The sequence below is a fragment of the Dreissena polymorpha genome, chromosome 11 (genome assembly GCF_020536995.1).
Source record: "Dreissena polymorpha isolate Duluth1 chromosome 11, UMN_Dpol_1.0, whole genome shotgun sequence".
Taxonomy (NCBI): Eukaryota; Metazoa; Mollusca; class Bivalvia; order Myida; family Dreissenidae; genus Dreissena; species Dreissena polymorpha.
In genome coordinates this window covers 12,215,810-12,232,321 of record NC_068365.1, presented here as the reverse complement: position 1 = coordinate 12,232,321, position 16,512 = coordinate 12,215,810, and the positions used below count along the sequence as shown (strand labels likewise).

Here is a 16,512-nt window from a genome sequence, read left to right as displayed (position 1 = left end):
CTAAAGGATTACAGTAGCTTAAAGGGGTATACATGTATTAACGCTGTTTTTAATTTACTATAAACCTTATTTAAGCAATACATATTCTCTCTTTTCAAGCAGAAATTTATAATGAAACATTGTTATATTTATGAATTTTTTTAGACAAGATTGAAAAAATGCCCTTTATCACTCACCTGGGTAATGGGGCATGGCCAAAATTTACCCCGGGGGCATGTTTTCAATAGTTTTTTTCTCAAAGAGCCAAAATCTGAGGCCTACACCATTCATCAGAAGTGTAAAGAGTACAATGCATTATGGGACACAACTTTCATTGGACGAGCAAATTTTATTTAGATTAAATGCAATACAATCATGTACAAATAATGTTTTATTGTGTCATACAAATTATGAAAAAAATGTGCTTCCTGGGGACTTTCTGATAACCGTAACGGGTAAAAATGAAAATGAATATCTGTTAACAGTTACACTGCGTTAGCATGTATATAAATCATCTTCATAATTTCATTTATTTTTCTTACACATACAGCTCTGATAGGGAATACATGTAATAAACACTGACTCTTTAGTTTTTCACAACTTTATTGACATTACACAACAGATAAACACCAATTAGCTGTCGAAAGTGGTTAAACCTCTACACAGTTAAAAATCTAAAATTGGTGAAACGGACAAATAAAGCAATGAAGCTGTGATCGTCGCTATCTTTGTACCGGATTGCTGAATTTTGAATTTCAGATTGTCAGTTTGCGAAGTCATTTTTTGCCATTTCCCCATCGGCCGAATATTTATTATTTCGGTTATTTACAATGTATCCTAGTTTGCGGAATGCATATTTCCAATTCCCATGTTGCCGACTCCTTTTCATCGTGAAACAAGGTGAATGACGGCCAAACAACGCGGTAAGTAGCGTGTCCATCCCCCAGGAAGTGTCACCCATCGAGAAAAAAGAACACTGCTGACGGGCTTTTTGTTTAAGTACACTGTGTCTGTACTGTAGTCAGGCAAATATAAAATATGGGCTCTCAGTTGTAGTGACAGCCATTTTGTAAAAATGTTTTTTGTCACTTTGACCTTGACCTTTGACCTAGTGACCTGAAAATCAATAGGGGTCATCTGCGAGTCATGATCAATGTACATATGAAGTTTCATGATCCTAGCCATAAACTTTCTTGAGTGATCATTGGGAAACCACTTTACTATTTCGAGTCACTGTGACCTTGACCTTTGACCTAGTGACCTCAAAATCAATAGGGGTCATCTGCGAGTCATGATCAATCTACCTATCAAGTTTTATGATCCTTGGCATAAGCGTTCTTGCGTTATCATCCGGAAACCATTTTACTATTTCGGGTAACAGTGACCTTGACCTTTGACCCAGTGATCTCAAAATCAATAGGGGTCATCTGCGAGTCACTATCAATGTACCTATCAAGTTTCATAATCCTAGGCATAAGCATTCTTGAGTTATCATCCGGAAATCATTTGACTATTTCGGGACACTGTGACCTTGACCTTTGACCTAGTGACCTGAAAATCAATAGGGGTCATTTGCGAGTCATGATCAATCTACCTATCAAGTTTCATGATCCTAGGCATAAGCGTTCTTGAATTATCATCCGGAAACCATTTTACTATTTCGGGTCACAGTGACCTTGACCTTTGACCTAGTGACCTCAAAATCAATAGGGGTCATCTGCAAGTCATGATCAATGTACCTATGAAGTTTCATGATCCTAGGCCTAAGCATTCTTGAGTTATCATCCGGAAACCACCTGGTGGACGGACCGACAGACCGACCGACATGTGCAAAGCAATATACCTCCTCTTCTTCGAAGGGGGGCATAAATATGAAATGACATTGAAATCCTTCTAGGAATGCACAAATTACAGAGATGATACTAATTTCATACAGAATACTCACACACATATACACACAAGAACTCAGAATTAGAGGTAAGGTGTGACTAATATATGCCCTCCTCAATAATGGCCAAATGTTCGAACAAGTTCGTTCAATTGCTGATCACCAGTGGATTTTAAATTGAAAGTTTCAGCTATGGTTCTCATATTGCAGCCATTACTAGTCAAAGGCTTCGAGTGATTTGGCAGGTATGATATGAAAGAAATTCAATTTATTGTAGATCTTTTTCAAATTGCCTGACACTACACTCACACAAAGAAATTTGCGGAGCGATTATATCTTATAAATATATTACAATGTTCAGGTATTCAATGGGTAGGGTAATCTGATTATACGAGCTATTGAAGCATGGGTACTGAATAATTTTTAAATGTCATAATTGGACCAAAGAACATTTTTAAGGCATAGCATGTCCATTATAATTATTTAAGAGTGTTATCAATTCAAGTCATCAAATAAGCAATGTCAAGTTTGTGCCATTAGTATTGTCAGAGAGAAATATGTTAATAGATCTGTTATTCAGCTTTTAAAAATGTATTTCACATTCCAATAAATCTAAGTTAAATTTTATACTCCATGTTCATTTCTGTTTTGCAAAATTATTGTAAAGCTATTGGTTGGTCACAAGTGATACATTATCTTGTGCTTCTAAATTTCTTAATTTTATAATCATACATGTACTTCACATATTTATACATTAACCATAAACTGCAATAATGGGGTTAGACTTTACCGTGGTTTTAGATAGAGTTTACCTGTCCGAATATTGCTGATCTAACAGTAAGTGGTTATTTGTTGGAAGAAAGTGTCAAGACAAGGAAAATAAATGAATGCCAGAATTTGTGTATGGATATCAGTATGTAATATCTGAATACTATAATGATAACTATATAAATCAGTTTTGATAGCCGAGATATTAAGTCTTGTTTGTATATTCTTTTAGCAAAGATCTTTAATAAGTAATAAGTCATATATAATAACTGTATATTCAAAACAAGAGGGCCATGATAACCCTGTATCGCTCCACTGTTTTTTCTTTGCGAAAAAAAACGTGCAATGCGCATGGGTTGAAATGTACTCAAGCATGTGACTTTCTCTTTCTATCCCTCGTCCCACTGGGGGTTTAAAGTTGGAAGGGTGAGCATTTTTATAAATGGAAAAAGTTACTAGCGTGTTAACTAAACAGACTTAAAAGCCCGGGAATTGTTGCACAGGTCCTTTGCTTATAACGTAGGTACATTTATCTCTCCAAAAGATATTGTCGTTCTTTCTATTTCACATATTTTTAGACGCTGACGATCAAATCTACGCATTTGATTTGAAACAGATTCTCAAGACCCATAGGAATCAAAATGCCTTAAACCTTTACCAAACGACACATTTTGGACTTTCCCAATTTGAAAGAGGTTGCAGATGTCAATTAAATTAAAATGGAATATGAAGGAAATGATCAGGTAGGGTAGAAATAATTGTGATAAAAGGAGAAATTGCTCATCAACCCACACATCCCTTAGACCAACAGGCCTGAGAATATTATGATAATCTAAAGATTATTTCTTTATATTTATAAATGTTTTTAATTAAGTAATACATTTGACTTCTAAGATCAATTCATAACTTATATTAAGAAAATTATAAAATGGTCAGAAATATATATGGATTGTTGAGCAATTGACAATCATATTCACAATTCATGAGTCACGATTCACAAATGGAACAATGAATCATTAGTTATTAAAAAGCAGCATATAGGATAGTTAAGAACATTGCACTTCATTAATTTCAACACCTTCTCTTGGATACAAAGTTTGAGTTTACCTTGCAGTATCATATATTGACTTTTCTTGAAATAATTATGTTCATGGAAGTTGTGTTTTTAAAATCAATAATATATTATTAAACTGGTTTTAACACTACAAAAAAAGACATGAAATTAACATGTCATCCAAAATATTTTCATCCAGATATATGGTCACTTTCAACATATTTAAATAAAACCCGACTTTTTTCAGTTTGTAAGAAAAACATTCATAACACATGTTCTTACTTCAATGCCTTTGTAAGCAGTCACCATCTGACCTAAAATGGCACTAAATTACAGGGTTTTATCTCATGTTTACAAGATGTTGATGTTGTTGTTGGTCACAGCCAAACGGCCGCAGTAATCTCCACTGGTAAACGTCATATGTTCAGTTTTGTGACCCCCGGGGCCGGGTCAAATTTGAGCCCAGGGAAATAATTTGAACAAATTTGGTAGAGGACTATTAGATATCACTACATACCAAATTTAGTAGCCCTAGGCTCTATAATTAAGAACAAGAAGATTTTTAAAGTTTGCACACAATAGGCCTTATTTAAGCATATGTTCATTTTTGTGACCCCTGGAGCAAGGTCAAATTTGTTCCCAGGGGCATAATTTGAACAAACTAGGTAGAGAACTATTATATGTCACTACCTACCGAATTTAGTAGAAATAGGTCCAATGGTTATGGACAAGAAGATTTTTATAGTTTGCACAAAATGGGCCCAATATAAGCATATGTTCAATTTTGTGACCCCTGGGGAACGGTCAAATTTGATCCCAGGGGCTTAATTTGAACAAACTTGGTAGAGGACCATAAGATGTCATTACATACCAAATTTGGTAGCCCTATATGCCATACGGTTAGGACAAGAAGATTTTTAAAGTTTGCACAAAATAGGCCTTATATAAGCAAATTTTCGATTTTTGACACCCCCAGGGCAGGGTCAAATTTGACCCCAGGGGCATAATTTGAACAAACTTGGTAGAGGACTATTAGATGTCACTACATACCAAATTTGGTAGCCCTAGGCCCAATGGTTATGCATGTAAAGATTGTTAAAGTTTTCACAAAATAGGCCTTATATAATAAGCAAATTTTCAATTTTTTGACCCCCCAAGGCAGGGTCAAATTTGAGTCATGTTGGTAAAGAAGTATGCACAATATTAAAGCATTATGTCAAGGGACATAGGAAATATTTGGGGTGGTTCGCAAACTTTTACATAGAGTTATTAATAATATGCATATTCTAAGTGGAAAAAAGGCCATTATTCTTATAAAATGATTGATACAGTTGTCTGCTCTTGTTTGTAAGTTGGGGTCATGTTGGTAAAGAAGTATGCAAAATATTTAAGAAATTTGTCAAGGGACATAGGAAATATTTGGGGTAGTACGCAAACTTTAACATTTGCACGCTTACGCTTACGGGAAGCCGATCCCGGGTTGAGTAGGATAGCTCCACTATATATATTTCATATACAATAGTCAAGCTAAAAATTAATGTCTTCTAGTGCATCTGGGGCATCACCAGCCTTACCAGCTGTTTCACAAGAAAGAGAGCAATCCTTTGTCACAACTTCCATAAACTTGTCCGCGTTGAAGTTTTACAAGAATGGTTGAATATGAGCACCAAATATTTTCTCTCCCAAGTACCTTGGTATGTTTTGCTGGTTGTGTGCATGTTGCAATGTTGGTGGAACTCTGGTTGAGCCAAGTTCTGGACCACTGTTACCGTCATATCTTCTAATGGTGAATCATTGGCATCATCTCCTGCATCACAAAATCGAAAGCTTAATCACAACATCAATCTACATAACTGTCCAGTGTCCATCTAATTATTGTATTCAGGAAATGATTCATAAGACATGCTTGCCAAGAATTGTATGTTAAGAACTCATTTTGATGAAATAAAGAGTTTTTAGAGGTTAATTCTTATTTTCAAAAACCCTAATTGAAGGGCAAGTCTTCATTTTGATAAAATGAATTGTGTATCAAGTCCTCACTTTTATGATAAATCAATTGTATGTCAAGTCCTCACTTTTATAATAAAATAAGTTTTGTGTAAAGTCCTCATTTTGATTGATAAGAATTTTTTTGAGAAAGTTCTTATTTTAAAAAACTGGAGTCATCATTTTGATAAAATGAAGTGTGTATCAAGTCCTCACTTTTATGATAAATCAATTGTATGTCAAGTCCTCACTTTTATAATAAAATAAGTTTTGTGTAAAGTCCTCATTTTGATTGCAAATAATTTTTTTGAGAAAGTTCTTATTTTCAAAAAACCTAATTGAAGGGCAAGTCATCATTTTGATAAAAAGAAGTGTGCATTAAGTCCTCACTTTTATGATAAATCAATATGTGTGTCAAGTCCTTACTTTTATAATAAAATAAGTTTTGTGTAAAGTCCTCATTTTGATTGCAAATACTTTTTTTAAGAAAGATCTTATTTTGAAAAAAACTAATTAAAGGGGAAATCATCATTTTGATAAAATGAAGTGTGCATTAAGTCCTCACTTTTATGATAAATCAATCTGTGTGTCAAGTCCTCACTTTTATAATAAAATAAGTTCTGTGTAAAGTCCTCATTTTGATTGATTATAATGTTTTTGAGAAAAATCTTATTTAACAAAAAAAACTACATTGTAATAGAAGGAAAAGTATTATTTTGATCAAATGAATTGTGTATCAAGTTCTCACATTTATTTGAGAAAATTATTATTTTCCAAAAAAAAAAATTGTAGGACAAGTCTTTATTTTCATCAAATGAATTGTGTGTCTTAAGTCCTCACTTTAAATTATATAAAGATTTTTGGGGAAAATTCTTATTTGCAAACAACTAATTTAGGGCAAGTCTTCATTTTGATAAATAAATTTTATATGAAGTCCTCACTTTTATAATATAAACAACAAGAAAATTCGTTTAATTGATATCCCCCACCAAATAAATTTTGTTTATTGATGGGTGAATAACTTAATTAAAGCTTATTTGTAGGGTTGTGCCTTTTCTTACTTTTTTGTAGTTACATCATACAAAAAAACAAAGGGCAATATCTCTTATTTAAAAAAGTGTAGGGGTATGGTTCTTGTGCATGGAGCTTCTCCTTATTAATATCTATACGCCCATGAAGTTTCATGTTGAAAACTTGTATCATATCTGAGATATAGCCCTGAAAAGTTACATCATACAAAAACAACAAATGGCAATAACTCTCATTTAAGAAAGTAAAGGGTTATGGTTCTTGTGCATGGAGCTTCTCCTTATTAATATCTATACGCCCATGCAGTTTCATGTTGAAATCTTGTATCGTGTCTGAGATATAGCCCTGAAAAGTTACATCATACAAAAACAACAAAGAGCAATAACCCTTATTTAAGAAAGTGTAGGGTTATGGTTCTTCTGCATGGCACTTCTCCTCATTGATATCTATAAATTCATTAAGTTTCATGATGCAAATTCTTATAATTATAGTTTCTGAGATATAGACCTGAAAAGTTTGTGATGGACGGACTAACAGATGACAGACTGACGGACAACACCAAAACTATATCCCTCCGCCTTTGGCGGGGGATAAAAATGTGTCAAGTCCTTGTTTACTTGACTTTGTGTTATTCTGTGATACATATATAAATTGCATTAAACGTAACAAGAAAACATTGCTTCTAAACAAACATTAATTTAACTAAACAATTAATACTGTGTGTCAGAACTGTGTTATCTAAAGATAATTGTTATTATTGCTGTTAATTGAGTACTTTATGAAAATAAACACTAAAATAATCAACACTTTGTGAGTTGCTTTTGCGCGTCTTCCGAACTACGAACTGCGTCTCAAACACCAATCATCCACTGTGGCATAATGTATGTTCTATTATTTGTGTGACACACATATTGACATTTTCTAAACTGTATTATATAAAATTTCATTAAATATAAATTATGGTTTTGCTATACATGTATTGCAAAATGTCAAATGTTTGTTGTAGACTTAATTAGACTAATACCAATTGAAGTCTGTGTTGTTTTCACACATTTAAAAATTATCAATTTTACAGATTTTTGAAATAAAGTAGCTATTTAACATAACAAGCGGGCCATGATGGCCCTTAAGAGCTCATATGAGTTCACGGACACAAATTTACCTGATAGAAGGCATGAACTTAGTAAAAGAAAAATATGATAGACCTAAAAAAAAAAGACGTGTTCAGAAGGCACAGTTGCCCCCACATTCCACTTTTGTCGCAAAACTACGCTTATGTCAAACACAACCTGTTAGCCATATTTGACTATTGACCTGTAAGTGCGACTTTGACCTTGGAGCTCAGCCTTCTCATGTTAGCCATTTGTAAGCATTAAATTTTGGAAGTCCCAGGCATAAAATTGCACTTCAATGCTAAGAGCATAATTAAACCATTACAATGTATCACATTATAATAAATATTAATTTTTAATTTAATGTGTTTTGAACAAATGTACGTGGGTCATTCAAAAGTTGTTGTCTGGTAACCTTTTGTTGATTTAGTTATTCCAGGGTATAATCTACATGTGCGTCTCGCGTCTATGACGCACAAATATGGAAATAGACGCATCGTTTTGAAATATGTGCGTCCACTCGGACGCATTGCTGAACTGTATCCATTACCGCATACGCGAATCACGATAAGCACAAACCATCTTGTGTATGAGTCAAAAGTGTAGCAATGAACGCTGAGTTAAATTAACCAAATGAGGCTTGAAGACTCCAGCAAGTCTTTTGATTGGCTCTAGTCGAGCCGCTGATGTATAATACAAACTAATTAGAATCTACCTTTTAAATAGAATGTGTTATGATATTTTCTCGAATCCCCGGATGAAAACCTGCTTTAACTTTGTGTAACTTAGTCATATATAATACAGAAAAAATGCCTCCGAAACAAGGTGTTGAAGCTTAATCCAAAACAAACAAATCTGGCAATACCTTATATTTCTGAAAGTTTTATTGAAGTATAAAATTGAAAATTGCCTTTTACAAAAAATGTCACGCAAAACCAGTACACTTGGGGCAATTTTAAGGATATTGTTCAATATATTTTGTTAATGAAGCAAGTTATTGAGAAGAATTTTCACATTTAAGTTAATCACATGGAAACACTTCTGTAAGATAGAAAAAGAACTCAAACATGCTTAATGGTATGAAAATAAATGCATGTTTTATTTAGGCTTCATTATTTTTTAAATCACCCATAGGATATGATGCGGCATTTGTCTTTACGGAATATAAAAAATATCAATCATTTTTACCCGGAACTTGGCGCTGTAATAAATTTGCTATTCTGTGTGTTCTTTTACCAAGCTTGATTAGGAATTTTTGAAAACGCGCAATGGAGATTTTCTTTCCCCATTAAAAATAATAGTTCACGGATTCAAACCATAATACCTGATTAATATGTTGCTACAGTGGATTCCTGTTCTTAGCATACCATGTCAGCAAAAATTATGCTAATAACAGGAATATGCTATTAACAGGAACACACATTTTAGCATAAATATAGCAACTGGGGGCATACAATAAGTCAAATCTGTTAATAATTGATCATCAAAGTGAAATGTAAATGCAACATTGTATATGATTGATGTTTAAGATAACTATTTATCAAATGGAATTGTATTCTAAGGTATTTGCATTTGCATTTGAGGCCTAAATTAAAATTGAGTTTGTTTGCCCTTTACCGACCGACCCACTTTTTACCCCCCGACCCAAAAAATTTTATTGCGATTTCTGAAAACTTATTTTTTTTATTTTCGTTTTTTTCGACGATGACAAAAGCACTGGGGGCTGACGAGGTCAAAGCGTAGTCCGTTTCGCTACGACGTCGGGTATATGTTTTACTACGAAAACATGGTGTAAATACACTACTTAATCAGGCGAGTTCCATATTTTCTGGTGTTTATGGATTAGAGAACGGAACATCCAGTAATGGTAGGTACTTATTTTCAATAACAAACTAATAACAAATGCGCGTAGTTGCAACCTTTAAGTTTATTTTGAGCTAAAATCGAAATATTTTGATTTGAAGCAATGCATAAGGTGGTTATTCTGTTAAAATAGCCTATTACGGTAACTTAAATTAAATAAAACTACATTTTACTTCGATTCAGTGTACATTACACATTTTAAAGTACAAAACAGGTTACGAACATATATTTTAATTATGCAAATTCTTTGTTTCGAAGGAAATTACAAGTCGTTTTATGTAAAGGTTTCGCACAGAGTATGTATTGGTTGCGCAACGAAGTACAAATATAATGTATAGGTTGCTCAACGAAGTTTCTGTATCCATTTCTGGACATATCACATGCAGTTTTCAGTTACTGCAGACTGCCATTTCCCAGTGCAAAAGATGCCGTGCTTCACTGTGCGCATGCACATCCAAACGAAAAGGTTGAACCCGGTGAAAGCCTGCAGAGTCCCGGCAGAGCCCCGGTATACCGTCACTACGCCGGCACTCACCGGGGTTATACCGGCATCAGACCCCGGCAGAGCTGCGGCAACGCCCCGGTTTAACCGGGGACAACCGGGGCTCCACCGGGAAAGTATTCAAATGTTTAATACCTCCGGGATGAACCAGGAGTTACCGGGAAGGACCGGCAATAACCGGCTTGGCACTGGAAACAACCGGGACTGCATCGGGAACAACCGGGACGGTACCGTCAGAGCACCGGTTTACTTATGTAACGTAGCTATAAAGGGACTCTGCCGGCATTCACCGGGGCGTTGCCGTAGCTCTGCCGGGGTGGTTTTGGGCCCCGATGGAGCTAAGGTGCCGTCCCGGTTGTTCCCGGTACAGTCCCGGTTGTTCCAGGTGCCACGCAGGTCGTTGCCGGTCCTACCCGGTGACTCCCGGTTCATCCCGGAGGTATTAAACATTTTAATACTTTCCCGGTGGAGCACCGGTTGTCCCCGGTCGTCCACGGTTTATCCCGGTGGAGCACCGGTTCATCCCGGTAGGGCCCCGGTTCATCCCGGTAGATGCCTGATCACGCACTGGGGCTCCGCCGGCATCATAGTGAGACTGGGCCTTAACCGCATTGTAACACGAAGTAAATTTACCGGCCGTCATGTACGCAGTTAACAATAACCTGTGACAGAAACCCACTGCCACAACTTTACAACAATATATTGATTATGCAATTGCGGATTTGTGCCATTGGGGTCCTACTTTCCACACCTTACGGCTGTTACAGGTGTGGATTTTACAGGTACAATCATGTATACGAACATGAAATTCACCTCAAAATTAGTTGACGATTACCGATTTTCAAGAAAATCGCTTTGATATATACAATGTAAAAATCAAAATCCGTATGAGATAAATAATGATCGAAGTTGGAACATGGGATTTACTTTGACATAAGCAGAGTTTCGAGATAAGCGAGTTGGGAATAACGAGAATCGAATGTCATTTGATAAAGAGTACCGTATGCTGAAAACCTATCGTCGGTCTCTATCAAAATGAACGTATAAGGGATTGTCAAAAGGTGAAGATGCGTCATTTTTATTGAGACCAACGACATTAGGTTCTCGACTCTCAACTGTCATCTTATATATGGATTTTCGATTTTAATCGTTTCCTTTGGCCTAGTCGTGAATGTAATTATATCATAAAAATGTGCATTACCATGTCGACTGTGCGCTTCGGATCATGTTGTGCCGTTGTTACTACCTCTGTCTCAAAGGAAACATCCAGCCACTCCATGACTCTGTATTAATTTTTTTTCCTCTTTATTTTGCCTTTGAGAGATAACCAATACGTCTTCTGTGAGAAACGCATGCACGCGAAAGCGTTGTCGTAGCGAGGCATATACGTATGCTGTCAGAGACATGATCATGCCTTATAATAATATGTAGCCTTTATTTCTGATAACTGGGTCACCCTACACATTTCTAAACACCCCAGTGGCTTAACAATACATAGATCAATATGGAAATTGTAAAATTGTGTCAATTAAACACAGTTGTAAACCTTAATTGCATTTTTTAAAAGTGAAACTTGACTTCGGTTTGATAAATCAGCGGTCTATTTCATGTTTAACCGCATAAACCAGACACATCTTGGATTATAATTTGATGTAACAGACCTATGAAATGACATTGTGCTTAAATTCAGAGTTTTGTTATTACAAAATCATAATCTTACATGTTTTAAACACAATTTTCGACTTATCCGTTCTCGATGTCATGTGTATTTAAACAATGTTTTCGTAGTAAAACATATACTCGACGTCGTAGCGAAACGGACTACGCTTTGACCTCGTCAGCCCCCAGTGAAAAGAGCCGAAAGCAATATTTATTCATGCGCGTATTTATATCCCTGTCTATTATTATCGCCCATGACCGATCTAGGTCGCTCCGATGGTTGGAATTTCATTCGCCCCAGCACTCTGGATCAGCAGACGATTTATTTCATAAATCAATCTCTGGGTTAATAGTCGCCATCTTTCGAACTACTTTCAAAAGTACAACAACAACAATAACAGTAGAAGACAATTTTTATTGCGAAAAGTTTAAAAATTGAGTATACTGTACATCTGTTGAGTCGCGGTACTTAATCGTATTCTCGGAAATAAAACATCCAAACACAACTTACCAATCAAATGAAATATTTTTCATTTAATCCCATCATAATATTTATCAGAAATAATAAAACTAGTATAAAATTAACAAAGAAAACGAAACAACGCTGAAAAATACGAATGGCTATCGGCCATTTTAGTCCTAGTTTATAACATCACTTGAGTCGCGGTAATTAGGTCAAACATGTTTACCCTAACATAATTGAGGTTATTTTACACTGAATTTTCAAAATCATTACCAAATTAATTGCAAAGGGATATTATTGTTGAAATGTTATAGTTTTTCAAGTTTATTCATATATTTTATTGTTTTATTTGATTAAACAGTGTTGTCATTCATTCTTCAGCAGAACAACAGTGAATGCACAAAAATGTGCTGTCTCTTCTCAGGACCCTCACATCACAGCAGTATGTTAAGTGGACCCAGTGTTGGCATTTGTCACACTGGCCCCATTTAATGATGACCAGTGTGTGTATGTCCTTCAGCTGTGGAGGGGACGACCTGGAACATACACAGCATAGATCCGATAGATCCTCCTCCTCATCACCATCAGTTTCAGATTCAGCATCTGTGCCATGCTGGTTGACCCGGTTGATTTGAATTCCAGATGTTGTTGCCTTTGGGGATTTACATGTTGTTTGATTATTTGGTTGCTTTGATTTAGATATTTTCTCATTTTTCTTGGCGTTTTCTTCCAGCTGAATTTTCTTTTGATGTTGGAGTTTTATTTGTTCCATGTTTTTATCAGACATGAGACTTCCTTGTAATTTATATGGTGGTGTGAATTTTTTTCTTGGTTTTACAGTCACCTTTTTTGTTATTGTTCTCTCTTCAAAGAAGGTTTGACTAGTTTTACGAGTTGATGCATTGGCCTTGTTTTCTGAGTTTTCAGCACTGGTACTTTCTGCATCATCTCTTAACATTTCTGTTGGATGTTTGTAGATGGACGATGGTGCTGTAGCTGTTGATGTAATCACATCGGGATTGAAGGGGTAAATACCAGCCTTTCTAAAAGCACTTGTGATGTTCTCTGGGGAAAAAGCTCTACTGTATGGTCTTGCCGTCAACCGAGCCACTTCATACCGTGTGATGGACACCCCTGGGTTTGCATGCATGTACGCTTTGCACTCATTATTGTAATGGTGTTTCATTGGTCCGAACACACCAATATCAAGAGGCTGGGTGAGATGGCTAGAATGGGGTGGTAAGACAAACAATACTACTGAATGTTCCTTAGCCCAATCAGTCAGGGTCAGTGACACATGTGATTTGTGACCGTCATACAGGATCAATGTTATTGGTTTGTCTGTGCCCTTAACCAGTCCCGCATGGTTAGTGAAATGACCTTTCAGGTATCTTTCAAACAGGTCCCTATTCACAAACCCACTTTCAGTCATGCCTCCATGTGATCCAGGGGCAGCACCCTCCAGCAATTCATCACACCACCTTTTCCCCGGAAAAATGTAAAAGGGTGGTATGTGGTTGCCAATAGCATTCGCAGCACCAATTACAGTGACTGTTTTCGTTCGGGCTGATGTTACTGCTTGAGGTTTGGTGTTGTTGCCGCATACAATTTTGGGTGGTTTATGTTCAGTTGAGAATCCAGATTCATCAATATTAAAAATTCTTTGTGGACATTGCTTCAGATCAGGTTCAGTGAGAATAGAATTTAACTCTTGGAAGTACTTGTCAATGTTTTCCTTGGATGCAGACTTAGCCCTTGATAAAGAGAGACATTGGGGCTTAACAACTTTTAGCTCTTCCCACCTGGAGAGAAAAGAATACATCCAACCCTGGCTAAGATGTTCTTTTGCCTTTACAGGTTTGTGAAGAGACATTGCATAGTCCCATGCCATGTACTGTATGTCCATTAGTGAGTACCCATACCCAATGTCTGCCATGTATACAATATGGTCAACCAACTTCCTTTCTTCATCTTGGGTGAAAAGTGTGTTTGCCCCATGATGACAGTCAATCAACACATTTTGTCTGGTTCTGTCCCTCAATGTTGATTCAGGCACCTGATACACCCTGGCTGCACGATACACAGACATCCCTGACAATGTAGCAGCATATGCCCTTTGCAGATTATTTCTGTCATATGGCTTTTTGTCTCTTAATTGTTTCAATTTCTGAAAATAATCAAACAGATCTGGTTAATTATCTTTCAATGTTGACATTAATTTAAATGACGTTGTCAACATTTATATTAGTCATTTTAATGAAATTGTTGAGTCTGACCTATTAACAAAACTGATATGAATTAGTTTATGTTAACCATTTTATAATTGTGTTGTCTGACCTTATTGATAACAGCAGACGAACTTGTAAACATTGATGGAAAGGTTGCCAAGTACCAACTTTTTTCATATTTTCTTAGTGTTTTTACTATATTTTAATGAAAAATATAAACTTTACGAAGAAAATGAACAAACTTACCAGCATTCCACTCATTTTCACCCAGAAAATAGTATTTCAATGAAAAATGAAAGTAGGTCAGCTTGTAGACAATGTAAACATCGGCTAGGTGGCGCACAACGAAATACCGCGAGACAAGTGATACCGCGAGTCAAGTGATGTTGAGTATACATGTGTCACGGTTGTTGAGTGGAATAGTGTTATTTTCAACTGTGTACAAAGCATGTGAACTGGTAGTGGAATAACCGAATTGTTGGTGGAAATGGAATTTAGAAATATCTAATAATTCATCATTTTTCATGTCACGATCGTGTAGAATTATCATCAGCATCATTTCTGTGGAACATTGCAATATTCAAAATACAAGTGTTTCATAGCTATGGTGCTTTTGACATAGTTCACTAACCATCAAGACTGAAATGATTCATGCACACAGGTAAAGTAAATAATTGAATTTGTGCAGAATGTTTATTTTTTACAAATTATTATTTAATTTAACCAATTTATTTTAGATAGATTGCACTGAAACTCAAAGTCTAAAGCTTAGTAAGACACCAAAGCCAGTTTTCTGAGAAGAAACAATACTTGTTCAGAGTATAGCAGGCTAATAGACTTATCTTCTTCTTCAAGGTGGTTGAGGGGCTGGTGCCAGCAATGCCTAGCCAAGACTTCCTTACCCCAGTCCGGCAATCAAAGCGTAGAATTACCCCTAAACATTTCAAAGACTTCAAAGTAAACAATATCTTTGAACAATATTCAGTTAAAAACTCTAAGTGTTTCACACCAATCCAGTGCAAAACCCAACTATATAAAAACTCATTTTTCCCTAAGACATTAATAGAGTGGAACAATCTTGAAGAAAGTGTTGTTCGCGCGGACACAGTTGACATATTCAGGTCAACTGTCCTACAGTGGGACTAAACCACCCTCTCTTCCTTTGCGCCTACACCGAAAGGTCCTGCGACGTACATATCCAGATCCAGAATGCGGCCTCTGGTTTATTTATTTGGCCTCGGCCTTTAACCTGGGTCGCTTTGATTTCAGGTGTTTAGCCCTCATATCAACAAGGCTTTCTCGACCCTATATGTACTTATTCATATTGCTTAAAGATTTTGAGAACCCTCGCTCAGTGCCAGTGGGGATAAAACAGGGACCTTCTTATAGCTAGATGAATGCATCAAATATGCCAGCAACATTTTATAATCAATAACTTTATAATCGATGATTCTGTTCTTTTAACTACATTACTAATTTACCAAAACAATATGAAACACATTTTTATGCTCCCAAAGAAGGGCATATAGTGATCGCAATGTCCGTCTGTCTATCCGTCACACTTTGCATTTAGGTTTCGAAAAAACGCTCATAACTTCTATGTCGCTTCAGATGTAATATTCATATTTGGTATGCATGTGTATATGGACAAGGCCTTCCCATACACACACAAATTTTGACCCCTTTGACCTTGAACTTAGGGTCGGCGTTTAGGTTTGGAAAAATGCTCATAACTAATATCAAAGCGTTTATCGGGGGCGTATGTCATCCTACGGAGACAGCTCTTGTTTTTGCTACTGTCCTCTGCACAAACCATGATATATCTGCATATATGCATCCAACCAAATCAGTAAAACTATTTGTCACTTAATTACAGTAAACTTATTGCATGTTAACTTTTCAACAATATATATATATATATATATATATATATATATATATATATATATATATATATATATATATATATATATATATATAT

The 16,512-nt window shown here is 35.9% G+C and overlaps 1 protein-coding gene and 1 long non-coding RNA gene across 6 annotated transcripts in view; both read right to left on the bottom strand.

The window, feature by feature from the left end:
- Positions 1 to 16,512, bottom strand: part of LOC127850959 (uncharacterized) — a 59,184-nt gene that overhangs the window by 12,756 nt on the left and 29,916 nt on the right. For 4 of the 5 annotated variants that reach the window (XR_008035598.1, XR_008035597.1, XR_008035599.1 and 1 more), the window contains one exon: positions 5,380 to 5,496. This is a non-coding gene — a long non-coding RNA (uncharacterized LOC127850959). Of the gene's footprint in view, positions 1 to 5,379; positions 6,412 to 16,512 lie in introns of those variants that run through there. The other variant, XR_008035595.1, reaches the window with a different exon arrangement.
- On the bottom strand, positions 12,287 to 14,877 carry LOC127850952 (uncharacterized). Its single transcript, XM_052384357.1, has 2 exons — positions 14,778 to 14,877; positions 12,287 to 14,470 (listed from the first exon to the last, which is right to left on the bottom strand). The coding sequence occupies exons 1-2, from the start codon at positions 14,790 to 14,792 to the stop codon at positions 12,674 to 12,676; spliced, it is 1,812 nt and encodes a 603-aa protein (XP_052240317.1). The 5' UTR covers positions 14,793 to 14,877; the 3' UTR covers positions 12,287 to 12,673.